This window comes from Mixophyes fleayi, chromosome 1 (assembly GCF_038048845.1).
Source record: "Mixophyes fleayi isolate aMixFle1 chromosome 1, aMixFle1.hap1, whole genome shotgun sequence".
Classification (NCBI taxonomy): Eukaryota; Metazoa; Chordata; class Amphibia; order Anura; family Limnodynastidae; genus Mixophyes; species Mixophyes fleayi.
Window position 1 is genome coordinate 137,863,151 of NC_134402.1, and position 21,913 is coordinate 137,885,063.

Here is a 21,913-nt window from a genome sequence, read left to right on the forward strand (position 1 = left end):
AAAACCTGTAGTATGTACCCAGCTTTACTACTCAACCTGTTTCTGAATGGAAAGTTCACAGGGGAGGAGCATTTTATTATTATCTTTTTCTCTTCGCTCTGTTCCAAGAGAAAGGAGCATATGAAAACTCGTTTTTATATTTACAAAGTCCACTAAGAACTATGTCCGCAAGGAATTATCCCAAACATAATAAGTTCTTTATCACGTGCATTCTTTGGATGTTGTAATAAAGGTCTGTAAATCTAAGTAAATCCACACAAAATGCAGGAATTCTACCTTGGGAATATCCCTATTATGGTAGGTAATAGTGTAGAGGTATGCAAATTTAATTGATAATGAACTATAGGTAACTTTAAGTTCTTGATACAGATCTTAAGTAATAGTACTGTGATCATTGACCTCATTCAATAAATCAAGGACAAATGTCCCCATTGCTGTACTTAAGCTTCACTTTAAATGTAAAGGATTTGAAATAGGGCACATATGAATTCTTTCAGTTGATCAGATGATCCTTCTAAATTACTGAATATATATTGATCTTCAGTATCCACAGGTAAAAGTTTGCACAGGCTGATGCACAGGCCATTACTCTTACCTAAAGTAGTGGCGATAATCACAAATAAAACCCTCCTTTTAAGAACAGTATTAAGTGATTTACAAATATTGATCAGAAACAAAAAGTTGTTAAAAATTACATTTTTACAGGTATAAAAGTCATATGTACTGTAAATATGTTACTTTTTTTAACTTTACTAATTATTCCATAACTTTTCCTGTGTGATCTTTGTGAACGGATTCATTAGGTGTGAAAGACTGAAATTAGTTCAATTTTAAAATGTCTCAGTTTCCTAATCTCTAATTCCACAGACCCCCCCCACTTACTTTTCAAAAGAGTGCAAGAAAAGACTGATCGGAACATAAATACGGCTAAAGATATACAGTATCTTTGTAAGATCAAATTAATTTTGTGGCTATAGGGACCACACAAAACAGTTCAGGAAACCAATTACAAAAATGACTCACTTTAAAATAAGAAAACATTTATGGAAAAGGGTGTAGACTCAGTAGCTCAGTCTAGGCCTTCTCAAATTAATATTGACACATAATTATGTTTTATATTTATAAACAGATTTTGTGTGCACATTTTGTTCTGGGTATGTGAACTGCTTTAAGCCATGAAGGAAAAACAACTGCAACGGTTTATACTTCATACTTTTTTTTTTAATTTGGCAAAGGATTTGGATAATGTCAAATTTCTGTATTTTGTTCTGCAAAAATATTTAGTTGGGAGGCATGATGGTTATTTGATTGTCATCAAAGTCAACTTTAATTATAATTTTATTGTTTAAAGTTTATAATGCAATAGCAAAAGTGACAGAAGCATCTCATTTGATCTAGCAAAGGGCAGAGTTTTTAAATACAATTTTTAATGTGCATTTGATTATGGTCATTGCAACTTTTTTTTGTCATTCTGTATCTGCTGCACATGTGTTTTTGGAAGTAGAACAAGCCCTAGCCAATCAGATTATCAGACTGTTCAAAGAAGCAGAATATTGATGAGTGAGATGATCTTGTAGGATCCAGCAGTGGAGGAACTACCATGGGTACAGAGGATGCAGCAGATATGGGGCCCGGAAGGTGAGACGGGCCCTGGCATTATCGGGTCCCATCATTTTCAGAGGCTCATACACCCCTTTCCCTAGCTCCCACAGCACTCCCTAATGCCCCCTCTATAAGAGTCCTCTTCTGAGCACTGCTTGAGTTGCAAAAGTTGCTCAGAGGAGCAAGTTTTGCAATGTGGCCTGCGATGCACTGTTCTGTACCTGGAAGGCAGTGACCTGTCCACTCCTGTGATTATGTGAGGGCAGTGCTGCATGTGATGATGGCAGTGCCCAGATTAGAGCTGTTTGAAAACCCCATAAATTCAATTTGCACCGTGGTTTAAACTGTTAAATTGGTGATTTGCTCTGATGCACCATTTTGAATCGGTGAATTGCAATTCGCCTCACCCACTTTTCACTCCAGGCTTTCCCTAACAAATAAGAAGGCAATTTGTAATGCTTACCGCAAATACATTTGGGCTTTGCATTTGTGCATCAATCTGGACAACCCTTTACACTTCAAAGTGCAGGGCTGCGTTCCGGGCTTTGATGGCACCTCCACAAACTAGAGGTGTGCAAAGGTTTGCAGACACCTGGCAAATATCTGAAGATGCTCATTGAGCAATAGTGCAAATGACACATCAAATTAGGGCAAAATTTTGTGTACAGATTTACAGTTGTGATGACATTCCATCCATTAATATTCATCAAGGTATTGGTTTACAATATTATATAATCTGAGCACCTTTGTATATGTTATTTTGGGTGGGAGGGCACCTTCAGTATAGATAAGGTGTCACCCGTTTGGAGTGTTTAGGAAGATTTTATTTGTTTGCAATTTAATAGCACCTATAATGTATGTGTGGGCTATACCATAACGTTTTATTGAACAGAGCTAGAACTAGTCCATGCTAAGGGTATCATTGATACAGAAAATGGAGGATAATTAGATGCAGGTCAGGCTTTGCTTGTTATATGTAGTCCTTCCTTCAGGAAAACTGAGGCATCAGTGCTTAGTTAAGGTATTAGTTCATGTATTGTTATAGATTACCAACTTATAGTTTCCACATTTGCAGACATATGTTCTCTTAGCAAAATACCTGTCTTTTAACAATGTTTTGACAATCTGACATCATTTCTCTCCCATTACGTGCATGTGCTAACTGTACTGGCCAATAATATACAGCAAATGAGATGAGTACAAGAAGACATGAAAAGTCTAAGATCTTCCTTAACACATTATTAAGGCTCCTTGACACTGACACCCTTTGCTACATCACCCCGTTCATAACTACTTCCAGCTGCTAAATGCTGAATCCTTTACCCAGCTGCAAGTAGTGTGTGAAATAACAGGTATGAAGAACCAAAGTGTAATCACAGCTATAGACAGTCCAGGCAGAATAGTAAAGAAATAGGCAAAGTTCTGAGCAGATAATTAAATTATTCTTTTATTTATTGACCTTTATTCATAATTTCATGTAGCACCAACATATTATGCAGAACTCTAAAGAATATGTTTTTATCATTCACATTGTCCCTGCTCCAGTAAAGCTTATGATTTAAATTTTCTACAACACACAATAACCTATCAGAAGGTTTTTGGACTGAAATGGCAATTAAAGGGCTACTAATATATAAATATAATATAAACCATTTCCTATCTGTGAGCACTGTTTATAGACGCCATCATTTGTGTACTACTCGTATAATACGCCAAGAATGCAATTTGCGTTCAACTTATCTGTAAATTCAGAGTTTGTGGGTTCCTAGAAAGTACCCTGCACTGAATACTTTGAACACTGCGCTCATGTTGAGAGTCACTAACCCGTTTATCTATGTCGGCTGAGAAATATGCACCATTTGCACTGATGTATATACTCTGTGTGTGGGCATAAACTGGTTACACATACAGAATGTAAATATAAATCAATATAAATAATAATTTGATAATAACACAATAAACAATATTAAAAATGATCTGAGAACTGAGCTTCAGACCCAAGTCTATGGCGTTGGGGGTTTGGCAAAACCATTACAAAATACAAAGAATTGGGCAAGCTCGAAAGGTGCTTCTTATCATAGGAAAGAAAACAAAACATTAAAACAAGATAACTATAACAAAATATGAAAATATTAGTGGAATGATGTGATCCAACAGGTTCCGAGATGTCCGTAACAGTTGAGCAGGAGACACTTTCTCCTGCTCCAGGCTAGCTTTTCTCAACTTGATGCATGAAATCTGATGTGGGGATATGACAATGTTGCAAACTGTTTGATAAGTCAGCACCGAGCCAAAGATTGTTACAGGCATTGCAGGATCCGTGAACTGCACATAAGTGAGATTTGTTTTATTTCACCTGCACTTTTAGTTTTGGGTGACATTACCTTTTAACCAGAGGCAGAACAAGCGGTGTAGGAAGGTGGGTAAGAGGGAACCAGGGCCCCTTGCTCTCTGCATCTGCCATGCAGTGGGCTCCATTATCTCCATGGGTCCCAGTGCACGGCACCTGCCGCGCCAATGCTAGTTCCACCACTGCTTTAACAGTGTCATAGACTTACTCAACAGCAGGCAGATAGAGTAAAACTATGACAACTTCCACAGTTATTTACAGGAATATTATATTTTATTGGACTCATAGAATAATTATGGTGATGCTGTTCCGATATCCGTGCAAGATAGGAGTTGTAGCCCAGTGCAAACAGATTGTTTCATCTTCCTATACAGTTTAGAAAATAATAGCAAATGTCTACTTGTGTAGCAGTTTAATACACAGAATATGTGAATAACTAATGAGGGGATAACAACCACTGTGAAAGTCAAAGAGAAAGAAGAGAACAAAGTCTGGCACATTTGTATATACTTATAAGGATGTAATTCTATCTATACACCTAATGTAGACAAGTAGAGAAACGTAAGTGTCTACTTCTGCGTTTCCCAGTTGGCAACTTCTCTCATCTTTACATTGCAATATGGAGCATTGTCAATCCTAGTTTTACAGCCAAACTGGCTTAGTAGTTGAGTACATTGGCAGTCACAGATATTTTTACTAATGTATTGTACAATCTTTGGAAGCCAACAAAAACCAGCAAATTATTCAACTGTGATAAAACAGTATAAGAAACTTGAGTGGAAAGCTCAGCAGCAATTGACATAGAACAGTTGTTCACAATTGCAGCAACTGATACCCGCTGTTACTGTTAGTTCAGTGAAATAGCTTTTTAAATTCAGGAACCTACAGCAAGCAGTATGAAAATGTAAGTCTAAAGGGACAAATATAAAGTAAGGACAGTGACAGATTACTATAAATTCCCAGCATAAAACATATAAATGCAGCTCATACCCACAAGTCTAACACCAACCCTCCTTATACACTTACCATTTCTTTCACAATTTATTATTCTTTATTATTATTTCTTTGTTAACCCATCTATTTTGTTTGTTAAAGGTTTATTCATAGACATCATAGAAAAAGAAAAATATACTTTCTTCTCTATCTATTTTAATCTAGTGATGTACATCTAACACTACATGGTAATCAGAGTGTCTTGTTTCTTCTCTGAGTGGGTGTAGATGCATATATGTACCCTCATCACTGTGATATTGGGCCAAGTCAGTGGTTTTGAACTCCACAATGCTTAGCTCTCTTTTTCTGTATTCCGTTAATCTTATTATTCTAATTCTTATCATGTGTTTTTTATTCTGCAAAAGTAAAGTGCTTTGAGTCCTATTTGGAGAAAAGTGTTATATAAAATAATAATTATTAATAGCTTTTAACCCTGTAAATGTCAAACTCACACATGTCAGATGATGTAGTTCAGGGCACACATCTATGCCCTCCCCAAAAAAAGAGAAGCTGCTTCAATTTTAACAGATCCCAGCACTGTTAGATACACTCTTCTTGAGGGTGTATCTAACCAGCCAATTAAGCTAGGCAAAATAGAAGCTGTTACATTTAATTCTAAAGAAAATAAATATAGAGCAATACTGAGGTGTATTGTGTGGCTGTATAGTTGCGACCGGCATCCCCATGTTGCCCAGAAGTACAGAGTTAGTTATTAGATGCGGTTGCACGGAGGGCCACCCAGTTGGTTCAATAAGTATTATGATAATCCTGCTCTGATGGGAACTGGGAAAGTGATTAAGGAGGGGTCTCTTCCTAAATGCAAAGTAAAACGGCTTCCTAAACCTCAAGCACCCCACTGACTGCTCTATAGGTAATGTAGCCCTGCGTGTAAGTAATTCAAGAGGAAAAGTATGAAGCTTACTGAGAACTTTTCTTGTTTAAAAGAAACAAAATTCAGCTTCCCATTGTGGTATATTTACCAAGTGATATTTCATTACCTAAGGTGGTGATTATTTATGATAATTATGACATCAAAATATTTTAGTTAATCAATCAATGCTTTTTACATTCACACTTCTATTTTAATGTATTAAATTATCATTTTTTAATTGATTGCTTATAGAAGAGCAAACTTTGCCTGTAGAATATTCACCATACAAGAGCTTGTGACATGTGTGATTTGCTAATTTGTGACAAATGCAAAGTAGCTTCTGGAGCAGGGCTCTTGCATGGTAACACCTCTCACACGTGCCTTGTAAACATCAGTATGCCATTATCAGCAAAAAGACAAAGCAGGAAAATATATCTCTATAGCATAACCCTTCTATGATTGTTTGCGATCAGCTTTATTACATAATCAAAGACTTATCAAAGCTTATTATTGGCTATGGGTTAAAACACAAGATTATATATTAAACATTGTAAAGGATGCTATCCTTGATTTGAAACTGCCATTTTTTGGATATGTTTAGTAAGATGCATTCCACACCCATAATATTTATAGTTGAACATAGAGGGACTGATTCATTAAGGAAAGTAAAATAAATATAAATATATATATATATATATATATATATATATATATATATATATATTAAGGATGAGCGGACTCGGATTCCTGGAATCCGAGCCCCCCCCGAACAATGCGGTTCCGAGTCAGATCCGAGCACTGTCCGGGTATTCCCGCCAATTCCGAAACTTAAAACAAGGCTCTGAGTCATAATTCCGCTGTCGGATCTCGCGATACTCGGAACCTTTAAATTCCCCACTTGCCGCCGCCATCTTCACTCGGGCATTGATCAGGGAAGAGGGAGGGTGTGTTAGGTGGTCCTCTGTCCTGCTATTTCTCGTGCTGTACTGTGCTCTGTCCTGCTGAGTCCAGTGGTGCTTTTGCGAGTGCTCTGTCCTTGCTGAGTCCAGTGGTGCTTTTGTCCTGTGCTCTGTCCTGCTGAGTCCAGTGGTGCTTTGGTCAGTGCTCTGTCCAGCTGAGTCCAGTGGTGCATCAGTCCAGTGCTCTGTCCTTGCTGAGTCCAGCGGTGCTTTTGTCCTGTGCTCTGTCCTGTCGAGTCCAGTGGTGCATCAGTCCAGTGCTCTGTCCTTGCTGAGTCCAGTGGTGCATCAGTCCAGTGCTCTGTGCTTGCTGAGTCCAGTGGTGCATCAGTCCAGTGCTCTGTCCTTGCTGAGTCCAGTGGTGCATCAGTCCAGTGCTCTGTCCTTGCTGAGTCCAGTGGTGCATCAGTCCAGAAACTGAGGGAAATAATCTCTCAGTGGCTTAACCCACTTAGACTCTCCTGGGGATTTGTGGTGTCAGACAATGCCAGTAACATTGTGCGGGCATTACATATGTGCAATTTCCTTTGTGGCTCCATTATCCCAATTAAAAGGATTTTTACCTGTTGGTGTAATGATGTTATAAATACTACACTTGAAAGCTTGAGCCTTTAAATGAAAAAGTCACTCTTCATTGCACGAAGATTTGCAACAGGGACAGTTTTTTTGTTCACAAAGTCAACAAATAACACTTCGACGCTGTCTGTCTTTGACATACTTGATGGGATCTCAATGATGAATGCTCTGTACCATGGTCGTCAAAAACAAGAGGTAGTGACGCGCTCGAACTACACCCTCTATATGCTGCAGAGGATGTAGGAGCAGCCATATGTGCAGTGGAATTCAGACCAGTTAAGGGTGATATATTGTGGGCCCGGTACCAAATTGGGTACCGGGGCCACTCCACTACGCAGTCCAGGTAGCTGTGCAGTGGAATTCAGACCAGTTGAGGGTTTTATATTGTGGCCCCGGTACCAAATTGGGTACTGGGGCCACTCCACTACGCAGTCCACATAGATGCGTATCAGATATTAAACTACATTCACTGTTGCTGCTGTACCCAAAAATAGGTACTGCAATTCCAAACTATGTTCACTGTTGCTGCTGTACCAAAAAATAGGTACTGCAATTCCAAACTACGTTCACTGTTGCTGCTGTACCAAAAAATAGGTACTGCTATTTCAAAATACGTTCACTGTTACTGCTGTACCAAAAAATCAAATATTGAACCTAAAATCAATATTGTGAGGTGTGAGGTGTTCCGAATAGACTGGAAATTAGTGGAAATGATTGTTATTGAATGTTATTGAGGTTAATAATAGCGTAGGAGTGAAAAATAAACAAAAAACTTAATTTTAACCCTTTTTATGCAAAACCCTAAATCAGAACCAAAACCTTTCGTCAGGTGTTTTGGCAAAACAAATCAGAACCCAAAACCTCAAGCTAATCAGAACCCAAAACCCAAAACCCAAAACACTAAAAGTGGCCGGTGCACACCCTTAATATATATTAGTAGTTGAAATAAACAAAAAAATCAGAAAAACAAAAGGTGATAACATTTCTTAAAAAATATACTTACCGAGATGTTGCACTGCTGCTCCTTCTCCAGTGGCAGCGGGAACATCAGTGTGACGTCAGGTCACACCATCACTCACCGACAGGAAGAAGGGAGGATCACATGATCGCAGGGAAGGAGCAATCATTCCCCTACGATCACGATTGACAGCTGCCTGGCTGTCACAGGAAGATCACATGATCGCAGGGGAATGATTGCTCTGCTCCTGCGATCACATTTTGCATTCTTCCTAACCAGGGGGCACGCTGTCCTCTAGTCCCTGTGTCTCCGCTGCTGTCTTCAGCCTGGCTGTCACCGTGACAGGCTGAAGACAGCAGTGGAGACAGGATAAGTGTGTGCTGCCGAGCCCTTTGGTGAGCCCGGGCCCTGTACAAGGGTACCCCCTGTACCCCCCTGATGGCGGCCCTGACCACTAGCATAGGCACCAGGCATATGTCACATACACTTTCGCCCATTTTTATAACCATTTGTTTTGTTTCCAAATAATGTATTTGCTATTATGCATCAATGAAACTTTAAAAACTTCTCTAATACAGCTCCCCACCTCACATACACAATAAATAAACACACTTTTGCTTAAACTTGCATGCAAAAACTTAATATATGCACATGCAATGAAGAAAGCAGCGGAGAATTCACAAACAGCCAATCAAAACCGTTTTGCTATTGTTGGTGACCATCATCATCCACTATTTGCACCTGACCATCAGCATTAAGACAAAATGCACCTAGACATTTATTTTCCTTATAAAGCGTGGCTGTAAGGTGTAAAAGTTTAGGATGCCGATTACCAGCAACACCTTAGTACCGGCATAATTCAAGGTGGTTTGCAGGGAGAACAATGCTGTGAAGCTCCCCACTAAACAGCACCCTTCTAAATGTGTCTTTTTCATTCCATTGATCTCTAGACTGCAAGCTCGCTCACAAGCAGCGCTTTCTTTGTCTGTACTTCTTTTTTTATGAGCTATTGTTTTTTCAAGGTTTTGTAGCGCTGACTGTTTGGCGTTGCAGTTTTGTGGTTCCTTACATGTAAATGATGATGATGATCGTCATTTAAATAGTCTCCCCAAAACAAAATCTTGCTTCTGCATGTTGGTGACAACTATGCATATTCCTGTGCCTACCCCTCACTCCGTAAGGAACAACACCAATCTATCGGCTATTTCGATTCGAAGATGCAAAATGTATCATCCCCACAGCATTGCTCAAAGCTAATATTGTTTTGATAAATTGCAGTGATAAGGGACTTTTCATCATCATTTAAAATCAACCTTCAAGCCCACTAACGTTATTATCTGAGTAAGTGCATCAACACTTGGATCACACCATATAAAGTTACATCAATTGTTAAACAAACCATGTGGAACCAAATGTATAATGAACAGGAGCAGACTTAATGTACACTACCTAAAATCAGCGAGTACAAATGTATAGACTTGTGTATATATATATATATATATATATATATATATATATATATATATATATATATATTGTCGAAGTCAGCAAATTGGATAAAGTCATTTCAATTAAAATCGAGCAGACTTGGTTGTCTTTGTCTGAAAAGATGCGTACGGTACGCTACGGCGTAAAAGGGCACGTTACAACGTAAAAGGGCGTACGCAGCCACAACACGTGGCACCCACAGAATTCAGTCTTTTTACATACATTCGCACAAACACGCTCACTTGTAAAATAGTACACATTAATGGTAGTTGCAACACATAGTCATTTATGTCGAAATATAGTAGTATTTATGTTTTATATTAAAGTTATATGCACATTAGTGAAATATATGGAACAGGTTGAAGGAATCATATCATGTTTGGTATCATAATAAACCTCTTAACATTTGCTACTGTTCGGTTCACTCTGCGAAGGAATCGCAGAGTGCATACACAAGTTATGAATGATAGGGAATTATGAACTACTTAAGACTAAGGAATCTTGGCGGGAAGAGCAGAGCATACCCCCTGGAGAGATGACCCACTCCTTTGGATTCTTTAGGATGAACTAGCCAATGATTGACAACCCCTTAGACCTTCCTGAAACCTGGACCAATAGAAGCAAGCTATACCATCTCCATTGTATTACTGTATTCCTATGTGCCTATAAGCAGCAGCTTCACATCTAGTGTTCAGACATCTTGTCCCCAGACTTCAGGATTGAATGACTGCACACTGGATCCAGAGCGCCTGCGATAAGTAACGGCTGTACTTATTATCACTTCGTTTGAATATATTATACTACTTTTTGTGAATAAATCTTTGTGCGTTGGAAACACAAATCGAGGCTCGACAATCGTTATTGGTTAGCGACAATACGCACTTAACAATATATAATATATATATATATATATATATATATATATATATATATACATTTCTATGTATATGATATTAGGCATTTATGCTAAGCTCTGTCCTTGTGTTACCTCTTCCAGGCATATCCCTGCATTAGTGATAAAGAGTGTGAAGTTGGAAGGTACTGCTACAGTCCTCACCAGGCTCCTTCATCCTGCATGGTCTGCCGAAGAAAGAAGAAGCGTTGCCATAGAGATGGCATGTGCTGTTCTGGGAATCGCTGCAACAATGGTAAGAAGCAGGGTGGGCCAATAGAGGACAACTGTTGACCTTGTATGCACCAAACAGAAATGTTTCCTTATATGGAATGTCCCCCAATATAATGTGCTTTTGAAAATCTGCTATTGTAATTATAACATTATCTATATTTACCTGTTCTATCGACCATTATCAGCAGTGCCAATCATCATATCAGTAGTGGTCACAATTATTATAATTTCCAGCGGCCATATTTATACAACAGTGACTGTCATTATTCCTGTAACAGCCACTATTATTATCACGTGTGGCTACCTTTATACCTGCAGAACTCCCCAGTATCAGGAGTGCCCAACATTATTGTTTAGCAAAACACACTGTGTGACTTGGAGAACCTGGTAAAATTTAAAAAATGAATGAACTCTCTTGAAAAGTTCAAGACTGTTGACTGTGGGCATGATGATAGTGCATCGTTGCTGTGAAGAAATAATTTAGACTGTAAGCTGCAATGGGGCAGGGACCGATGTGAATGAGTTCTCTGTACAGCGTTGCGGAATTAGTGGCGCTAATGCAGTTGTTACACTACATCTGTCCAGCACAGTTTCCCGTGGCTACTGATCTCTTTTGAGCATATGTCCTCAGACATCTTAATACACACAGTAATTCACTAAGAAAGGGCAAATATCCAGTAGCATACAGCTACCAATCTGCAATTTAGCTTTGATCAACTCAATGCAAGTCCGATAATAAAAGCAGATTTCCAATTATATGCTATGGGTCACTCTATAATTAGATAATCTAAGGTAGTCATGAAAGATAGCTAAATGTAGCAGACCAATTAAAAAATACTAATTTTATTGCTGCAAATTAGTGATTACAGTGGCAAAATCTGACCTTTATTGTGCTTGATAATCATAATTAGATATATAACATTTAGCTATGAATTGGAAGCAGAATGACTGTGCATGTCCCCTGTGAACTGTATTACCCAAACCAGCAATGAGGAACTAAATGAATATATCATAGGATGTGAACTCAATACACAATGCAACTAGATGATTGAGGTCATTACTTAAGAGAGAGACTAGGAGGAGATAGGCATGACATTGAAATGGGAGTTTCATGATACAACTCACATTTTCATTATTCAGCTACTTTCAAGTAATGATACACCTCATACAGAACAAAGCGATCAAGTTAAATTAGCGGATGGAGAATAGCTACCAGAATGTGCAAGTAGCAGTTGTCCACTGACAAGTATTGGGAATGTGAATTTCATTCTTTTGAACGTATGCAGTGCGTGTGATTGGTTGTACGTTTGAGCTATCCAGGGCGTATTTATACTTAACACAGCTCTAGTTATTGTGAGGGGACCCACATGGTCATGGGACTGTATCCAACTCCCATTCCTCTATTATTATACCTACGCATTTACACCCTCAGTTACTCTTTCAGACATGTACATTTTTAGTCTGTCGAGTTGAATGACGCAGCTCCGCAAGGTTTTTAAGGGATAAATAGACTAGATCCTCCATCAGAGGCTGGCATTTACTGTAAGTATGACCCAAATGTCTACACAAATGTCTCTGCCGTTTGCCCTACACTGAGCATTTTACTATATTGTTAGCAATGCTAATGTGCTGCTTATTGCCCACTCATAGCACTGCTTGGGGTGACATTGGTATAAAGCTTGAATTCTGTCTCTACCACTGAATGCTGATATTTGAATGTATTAATGGACACTACCCCAACCAAATGTTCATCTGAGATATTGCTCAGAGTACTTTACACATGCCCGTAACAACCAGTCAATTAAATCATACAGTGGAATAGATTAATGACATACTAGAATAATTATCTTTTTGATTTTTGGTTGAAATATGGGAATTGCTTCTAATCCACCTGCATTAACTCAAAACTGGATGCTAAATTTGTCCAGCCCTTGTGTGGGAGCAAAATTAATATACTCAGGTGTAATCGAAGGGTGAATAAATGCAAACAAATCGTTAAGTTCAAACCTCATTGATAAGACCTTATCTGCCCTCTCATCTCTTGATGGAATTGTAGCTTCCCCTACCCACCTCTGTTGGACAACACAATGTCTTCTGGTTACTGAACTTGAGATTACGCCTGAAATTGCACTTTTTCTATCCCAGTTCAATTTAGACCCCCAGCCTATGCACTAGGTCTTTGCTCTCTAGTTTTATTTTGCAGTGTGGCAGATATTATAGCAGATTGTGGTATGACAGATAGTGATCCAGAATATTTTTTTGTCAACTCTTAGCTAGTATAGGAGAAAGAGATTGCTCATTTACAGTATTAGTGACTGGCATAAAACAGGAGGTTATTTCTGTATTCACTATTGCCATTTCCTTTCTCTTCAACAAGTCACTCTATGAACAGGTGTACTGTCGGTGGGTCTATACAAGAAACAAAGCACAGGCGCTGTCAGACCGCACACAGACATAAGTAAACTAGGTGTTGACACTGCACAAGACGATTCAATTTGCAGTGTACATGCTACCACTGAGTGAAGTAATCAGATGGAATACCACTACTATGTGGACAACACTCAACCTGGGGCTGGCTGGCCCGGGGGGAGGGTGGGGGCAGGCTGTTCCCATAGTGGGCTAACTTGGGCTGGGTCACTGGCTTAACTGCATTTTTCCCTTTAAAGTGTTTCTAGTAGAGATGCTGAGATAAGTCTCGTCCATCGGGTTAAAAGCCAGACCCTGCACTCAACTGTACCTGTCCTTTGCTCCAGATACTAAGAATCCAACATCAATTATAACTGGCTGTATAGCTGAGCTCCAGGAGTGGATGAGTGGCAGTTGGCTGGGAGAAAATGATAAAATAGAGGTTCTTATAATAGGAGCTTAATAACAAGATTGTAGCTGGGCCAACCAAATGGACTTAAGCTTGATGGTTGGGAGTTACAAAACTCTGATCATGTACGGACCTTAGTGTTGTACTTGATTGTGGTTTAAAATGTAAAATCAGGTTTCACCCATGATTACATCCTCATTCTTTCATCTGAACAATAAAGCCAGAATTAAGCATTTGATTCCCTCAGAAGATCTTCCTACACGCATACATGCATTTGTGTCCTCACGTTTGGACTACTGCAATGCACTCTACTTTTGTCTCCCAGACAAATAACTGCACTACTTGCAGATTGTACACAATACAGTAGCCAGGCTGTTAACTAACCGGCCCTGTTCTCCATTCCCTTCCCTGGATGCCTGTAAATTGGCAAATCTGTTTCAAGTCTGGTTTATTGGCATTCAAAGCCATAAATGGCCAGGGTTCTATGTACTTTGTCCTTCCGGCTTCCGTCCTGCTCGGACGTGCCACACGAGCGCTCCACTGGAGCCCAGCACCTGGGCTCCGTATTCCTGTGGAGTTGCCCACAGGCATAGAACCGCTTCCTGCCCAGTCCCATCACCTGTCGGCTGCTCTCCTCACGTAGTGTGGGCCCTCCGGCAGTGTCTTCTCACTCGAACCACAGGTCCTGGCCAAACTGCCTCTACAGATCTTACCTGGCTCTCCTGCACCCTCGATCTTCACGGCTTCCTGGCACGTCTCTCCTCTCCTGTGGTCTTCCATCAGGCACAGCTCTCCTGTGGACTTCCATCGAGCACAGCTCTCCTGTGGACTTCCATCGGGCACAGCTCTCCTGTGGACTTCCTTCTGGCGGTTTCCCCAGGTCCTCCCACTGTCTGGTCCGCGTGGCCTACTTCCGGTCGGATCCCCTAGCTCGAGTGCTGATCCTCCCCACCTCGTGTGCCTCTTCTGGTTCCCGTGGACCTCACCTCTGCTCCAGCGTTACTCCGGTCTGCCCTGCTTAGTGGCCAGCGTTACTCCGGATGACCTCACCGCTACTCTGTGCCTGCATCGTGGCCTATGGACCTGCTCCAACGCTACTCAGACCTGCCCTGCCTATTGTCCTGCTCCTATGTTGCTCCGGTCTGCCCTGCTTCGTGGCCAGCGCTGCTCCGGATGACCTCACCGCTGCTCCAGCGTTACTCCATGCCTGCATCCTGGCCTATTGACCTCCCCACTGCACAGTGCCCGTGGACATCACCTCTACGCTGTTTCAATGAGATTCCGAGTCCTGCCTGCTCCCGGCGGAATTCCTCTGACCTGCATTGCGGTCTGCTCGCTGCGGAATTCCTCTGACTCGAATCCACAGCCGCCATTCTCCTCACCTCCACAGCCTGTCCACCCTGCCAATACTCTCCGTGCTCCTGCCCTCCATCGTTGCTCCCTTCCTCCTCCTACCCCCTTGGATGCTCCTCTCCTATCTCCAATGGATGGCTTCTCCACCCTGCTGCCTCCATGAAGTCTCCAGGCTCTCCACTCCCTGGGTCTCTGCTTCATTTACCTGGGTTGGCTTAATGACCTCAATCAGCACCCAAGCATTCTTGGACCCTCCCTGCTCTCCTGGACCCCCTGTCTCGCTGGACCCTCTACTGGTCTCTTATGCACCCCCTCTGGACCCTCTGGAACTTTTCCACCTGTGTTCCTGCTCAACATCCTGAGTCTGAGTGCACTAGCTCCTGTGGACTCTCCTGATCTGCCTACCCGTGACTGCCTGGTATTGTTCTTCAGCATTGCATACTGGTTTCTCTACACTACCTTCTGTTTTGCCTTGTATCTTACCATGTCCTTGTTTCTCTAGTAATACCTAATTGTTTTGACTGCAATTTTACTACTCGTTAATTTTTTATTTTATTTTACTTTTAATGTTACTCATTCTATTACCATTTTATTACCATTACTTTTATTCATTGTACTTCAAGCCTGCTGCACTTTTATTCATTGTACTTCAAGCCTGCTGCACCATCGATTGCCTATTGTTGTCCACACCTCTGACTCCTCCTACCTCTTTTCTCTCCCCCTCCACTCCCCTTGTCACCTGTCTCCCACCATGCCTCCGCGCTCTTGTCATATTCCCATCCTCTCCCCTAGCCCCCCTCCCCGCCCCTTCCCCAGTACTCCACCTCACTCTATCAACCCTGCCAATCTCCTCCACATCACTCCTCTTCCCTCCCTCCCCTTCTCCTGTGCCCTCTGGAACTCCAGATCTGTCCGCAACAAACTGCCAGCTATCCATGACCTCTTCATCTCCAACTCTCTTAACCTCCTTGCTATCACCGAAACCTGGCTCTCCGCTGCTGACTCTGCTTCCCCTGCCGCTCTCTCCCATGGTGGCCTTTCATTCACCCACTCCACCAGACCGGATGGTCGTCCAGGTGGGGGAGTGGGTCTTCTCTTTTCCCCTAACTGCACCTTTCGGGTTATTCCCCCTGAATCTTCCCTCTCTTTCTCCTCCTTTGAGGTCCATTCTATCCGCCTCTTCTCCCCCATTCACCTCCGTGTCTCTGTCCTTTACCGCCCCCCTGGCCCCACTTCCCTCTTTCTGGACAACTTTGCTGCCTGGCTTCCCCACTACCTCTTCTCTGACCTCCCCTCCATTATACTGGGTGACTTTAACATCCCCATCGACCTCCCCTCCAACCCCGCCTCCATTAAACTTCTCGCCCTTTCTTCCTCCCTTGGCCTCACTCAGTGGACCTCCTCCCCCACCCATTGCCTTGGTCACTCCCTTGACCTTGTCTTCTCTCACCTATGTGATCTCTCTGACTTCTCCAACTCTCCCTTTCCACTCTCTGATCACCATCTACTCTCCTTCAATCTGCCCCGTTCCCCTGCTTCCCCTCTCCCTAAAACTACCCTCACTAGGCGCAATCTTGATGCTGTCGACCCCACTTCCTTTTCCTCCTCTCTTGAAACTCTTCTATCCCCTCTTCCCTCCCTGATCTGTCCTGACCAAGTCGCCTCTCTCTATAACCACTCTCTCACCACTGCCCTGGACGCGATCGCCCCTGCCTCTTCAGTCCGTCACCGCCGCCTAATTCCCCAACCCTGGCACTCCAATTTCACCCGCTTCCTTCAGAAGTGCACCCGTGCTGCTGAACGCCTCTGGAGGAAATCTCGCTCCCTGGCTGACTTCCTTCACTTCAAATTTATCCTCTCTTCCTACTGCTCCGCCCTCTCCCTTGCCAAACAATCTTTCTTTAAGTCCCTCATTTCTTCGCAGTCCTCTAACCCCCGCCGCCTCTTTGCCACATTCTCCTCTCTCCTCACCCCTCCCCCTCCTCTTATCCCACTCTCCCTGTCTGCTACTGATTTTGCCTCCTTCTTCTCCTCCAAAATTGAGGCCATCCGCCTTAATATCTCCTCCTCCCTTTCCTCTCTTGCCCCCCTCTCCGCTCCTCCCTCCCCCCGCTTCCCTTCCTGGTGCTCCTTCCGCCCCACTTCCTCCCCCGTCTACCTGCCACCTCGATCCCATCCCATCTCACCTTCTTTGCTCCCTCTCCCCCACTGTCTGCGACTACTTAGCTCACCTCTTCAACCTGTCTCTCTCCACTGGCACTGTCCCCTCCTCCTTCAAACATGCCCTTATCTCTCCTATTCTCAAAAAACCCAATCTTGACCCAACCTCACTCGCCAACTACCGCCCCATTTCTCTTCTCTCCTACGCCTCCAAACTTCTGGAGCGAATTGTTTGCAGTCGCCTCACCCGTCACCTCTCTGACTATTCACTCCTTGACCCCCTCCAATCTGGTTTCCGCCCCCTCCACTCTACTGAAACTTCCCTGACCACTGTAACTAATGATCTCCTCTCTGCTAAATCCAGGGGTCACTTCTCCCTGCTCATCCTCCTAGACCTATCTGCAGCCTTTGACACTGTAGACCACCACCTCCTCTTGCAGACCCTTCACTCTCTCGGCCTCTCTGGTTCTGTCCTTACGTGGTTCACCTCATACCTCGCCAACCGTTTTTTTTCTGTATCCATTTCCGGCTCATCCTCCCCCCCCTCTGCCCTCCCAATTGGAGTCCCTCAGGGCTCTGTTCTTGGCCCTCTACTCTTCTCACTTTACACTTCCTCCCTCGGTGCTCTCATCAACTCATTCGGCTTTCAATATCACCTATATGCCGATGATATTCAACTTTACATCTCTTCTCCTGATCTTTCCTCCCCCCTCCTCTCTCATGTATCTGACTGCCTCTCTGCCATCTCTTCTTGGATGTCCTCACGTTTTCTTAAAATTAACATCGCTAAAACCGAACTCATTGTTTTCCCTCCATCTAAATCCTCACCCCATCTGGATCTCTCCATAACTGTTAATAACTCCACCATCTCCTCTGTTCTCCAACTCCGCTGCCTGGGCGTCACCCTCGACTCCTCGCTCTCTTTTGCCCCCCACATCCAATCCCTTGCCCAATCCTGTCGCTTCCAACTTCGCAATATCGCCCGCATCCGGCCCTTCCTTTCTCATGAAAGAACCAAAACCATTATCCATGCGCTTATCATCTCCAGGCTGGACTACTGCAACCTTCTCCTGACCGGCCTCCCCCGCTCTCGCCTCGCCTCCCTCCGTTCTATACTCAATGCAGCTGCGAGGCTCATCTTCCTTTCTCGCCGCTCCTCTTCTGCCTCACCTCTCTGCCTTGCCCTTCACTGGCTCCCCTTCCCCTACCGTATCCTTTTCAAACTTCTTACCCTCACCTACAAGGCCCTCTCCCACTCTACTGCCCCCTATATCTCCAACCTCCTCTCCATCCACACTCCCGCCCGGTCCCTGCGCTCGGCCAATGACCGTCGCCTCTCGTCCACTCTGATCACCTCATCCCACTCTAGAATTCAACACTTCTCCCGAGCTGCCCCCCTCCACTGGAATGACCTCCCACGCTCCATCCGTTTGTTCCATAACTTGTGCTCCTTCAAACGGGCACTCAAAACCCATCTCTTCCTTAAACCCTACCAGCTTTCCACCTAACCCTCTCTCCATGCTCGCTCCCATCCCCATGTTCCTCCTCTGTTGGGGTGCACGCTTGCTCCCCCCCTCTGACTCCCTTTGTGCCGGCCGTCTGTTTCCCCTCCCTTTAGGATGTAAGCTCTTATGAGCAGGGCCCTTCTCCCTCCTGTCTCTCTACCTTCTCTTCTGCTCCTACTCCATTACATCTGCTTTGCCTGGAGCCTCTGAAGTTTTGGTACTAGCTGTTTATTGTTCTGTACTGTTATTCACCTGTACTGTCCATTGTCTGTACTGTGTTCGGTGCTACGGAAACCTTGTTGCGCCTTATAAATAAATAATAATAATAATAATAATACTTTAAGTATCTTTTATTCCCTATACTCCTAGCCACTCACTTTGAACTACAAAAGAAGGACTACTAACAGTACCTAGAATCTCCCATACTTCATTTGGGACCCAAGTTTTTAGCTTTGCAGCTCTTGGGAGCTCTTGGCAGCTCTCTGGAACTTGATGCTGCTTACAGTCCGCCAGGCCCTCACGCTATCTTCAACAACAAACTAAGGACTTACCTATTTACTCAAGCATTTAATCAATGCCCTGTTATTCTCTAAAAAAAAACAAAAACAAATGCTTAGCTCTATCTTCTGGTAATCCTGAATATGTTTTGTTTTATATTATGTGTTTTTAATCTGCAAATTTTAAGTGCTTTTAGTCCTATAAGAAACACAAGTGCAGTATAAATAAAATTATTATTATTACAATGATTGCTATTTTTATGTTGCATTTTTCTGTTCACATTTCTGTCAGTAACTTAAAATGTCACACAAAGAATCTGTTGTGATGAAGATTAGATGAAGATCGTCAATCAGAAGTGGCTGTCCTTGAAAAATACCCTTCGTAAATAACCCCCAAAGAAATTAGAGAAAGCTAAAGCTTTCATGTGAGAAAGAGGTGCAAATAAACCGTAAAAATGTAATACTAAAGAGTGAAAGAACAATCGAAAACTGATGCAGTGTCTGAGAATTTCTAAAACATCTCCATATGTTTTTCCAAAAGAAGGAACATTTAAAGCCATATTTTAATATTTCATGAGCAGAATAAATGCCTTTAGTTTCAACTGCCTTTAATGTTTTATTATCCTGCCATGAAACATGACGACTTTCCTTCCATCATTTGCAAATAATTGAGATTAGAAAATATATAGTTCAAAATCATCATTGCAAAAGAAAAGGTTTTTCACTTTTTTTTTATTTTAATGATCACAATGAGGATAAGTGCAAAAATAAACCTATTATTAGTTGCAACATATAGCTACTTTTGTTATGTCTCACCATTAGTAATAAGTCACATGTATATCTACATTGTTTCCCATGTTACAATATAATTAAACTTACAGATTTTTTTATCCTTGACAGATTTCAGAAATCATCTAATTAAGTTTTGTAAGCGCTGAGAAGTATCCATTAAGAAAGTAGCCTACATTGTGGAGCCTCTAGTGGAAATTGTAACAGGAGCACTCCATCAAAATCTAGTATTGAATAAAAGTTAAAATGATTCAGTAGGTCTCCTGGTCCACCGGTGCTCTGCTGTCTACTTCTAAGGTGGTCTATTTAAAACACCCTGGTGATTTTGTCTACACCCCACTTTGTAAACTTTTCAATCACTACAGCTGGTCCATGAACAATTATCCCCATCAACTGTTTCTCCTTTGTATAAAGTGTACTCCATACATTATAGATTGTAAGCTCATATGGACGGGTTTATTTTTACCTTCTATGTCATGTGACTATGTCATTTGATTGTTTCATGACCCCTTCAATGTACAGCGCTGCATAATATTTTGACGCTTTATAAATAAAAGATAATAATATGTGTCAGAATGGCTCAAAAACATAGCTGTACACTGTATATCTTCTCCATCATCTCAACCAATAAATCATCATCATCATTAATTTATATAGTGCCACTAATTCTGAGCGCTCATTAACATCAGTCCCTGTCCCATTGGAGCTTACAGTCTAAAATTCCCTAACACACACACTCAGACAGAGACTAGGGTCAATTTGATAGCAGCCACTTAACCTACTAGTATGTTTTCGGAGTGTGGGAGGAAACTGGAGCACCCGGAGGAAACCCACGCAAACACGGGGAGAACATACAAACTCCACACAGATAAGGCCATGGACGGGAATTGAACTCTCATGACCCCAGTGCTGTAAGGCAGAAGTGCTAACCACTAAGCCATCGTGCTTCCACATAAATCAATCAAATTATATTTATTTATCAATACAAACAGCATACAGTAACCTTAATTACAAGGTGGGACACTATTAAGAAAGGAGCACAGGAATTAGAGATGGTCACTGACCCCCGTGTTTTGGTTTTGTATTCGGTTTTGGATCTGGATTACCTTCGTGTTTTGGTTTTGGTTTGCAAAACCGCCCTTGCGTGTTTTGGTTTTGGTTTTGGTTTTGTTTGGTTTTGTTTTGCTATTTTTGAAAAAAATAAAAAAAATTTGGTCTAAAATAACCTAATTTAGTGCTCCACCAGTTTCTTAGATAAGTGAGGTAATTCTAAAGCTAATAAATTATAAAAAAAAACAGTTTAATCCCTGGTAGGCCGTCCTTAATTCGAACACTTGTCTGCAAATTATACAGACAAACCTGGTTGTCTACCTCCTCCATCTTTGATTATTGGCAATGTAGCCATCGTCTTTGGGTGTATATTACACCCTCCACTTGTAGTTGAATATTAAAAAAAGCAGCCTGCACAGACTGTGGAACTAGAAAGTAAAATTAAATGGACCACGGTAGTTTGGTGCTATCTATGCCCCCCCCCCCCCTCCTCCTCACTCCACTTGTAGTTGAATATAAAAAAAGCAGCCTGCACAGACTGTGGAACTAGAAATTCCAATATACAAAGAAATGGACAAAGGCAGTTTGGTATCTGTCTGCTTCAGCCCCCCCCTCCCCCATCCACTTGTAGTAAAATAGAAAAAAAAGCAGCCTGCATAGACTGTAGAACTAGAAATGCGAATATACAAAGAAATGGACAAAGGCAGTTTGGTATCTGTCTGCATCAGATCCCCTCTCTACTAGGAGTAAAATAGAAAACTATTCAGCCGTTATATAATCTAGAATATAAATAGAAATTGAGAAAGGCAATTTGGTATCTG

General features: G+C 42.0%; 1 protein-coding gene across 1 annotated transcript in view; it reads left to right on the top strand.

Moving 5' to 3' along the window:
* DKK2 (dickkopf Wnt signaling pathway inhibitor 2) overlaps positions 1-21,913 on the top strand; it is a 91,985-nt gene that overhangs the window by 62,178 nt on the left and 7,894 nt on the right. The window contains exon 2 of the mRNA XM_075200764.1: positions 10,795-10,945. Within this exon, the coding sequence (XP_075056865.1) occupies positions 10,795-10,945 (151 nt within the window). The remainder of the gene's footprint in view (positions 1-10,794; positions 10,946-21,913) is intronic.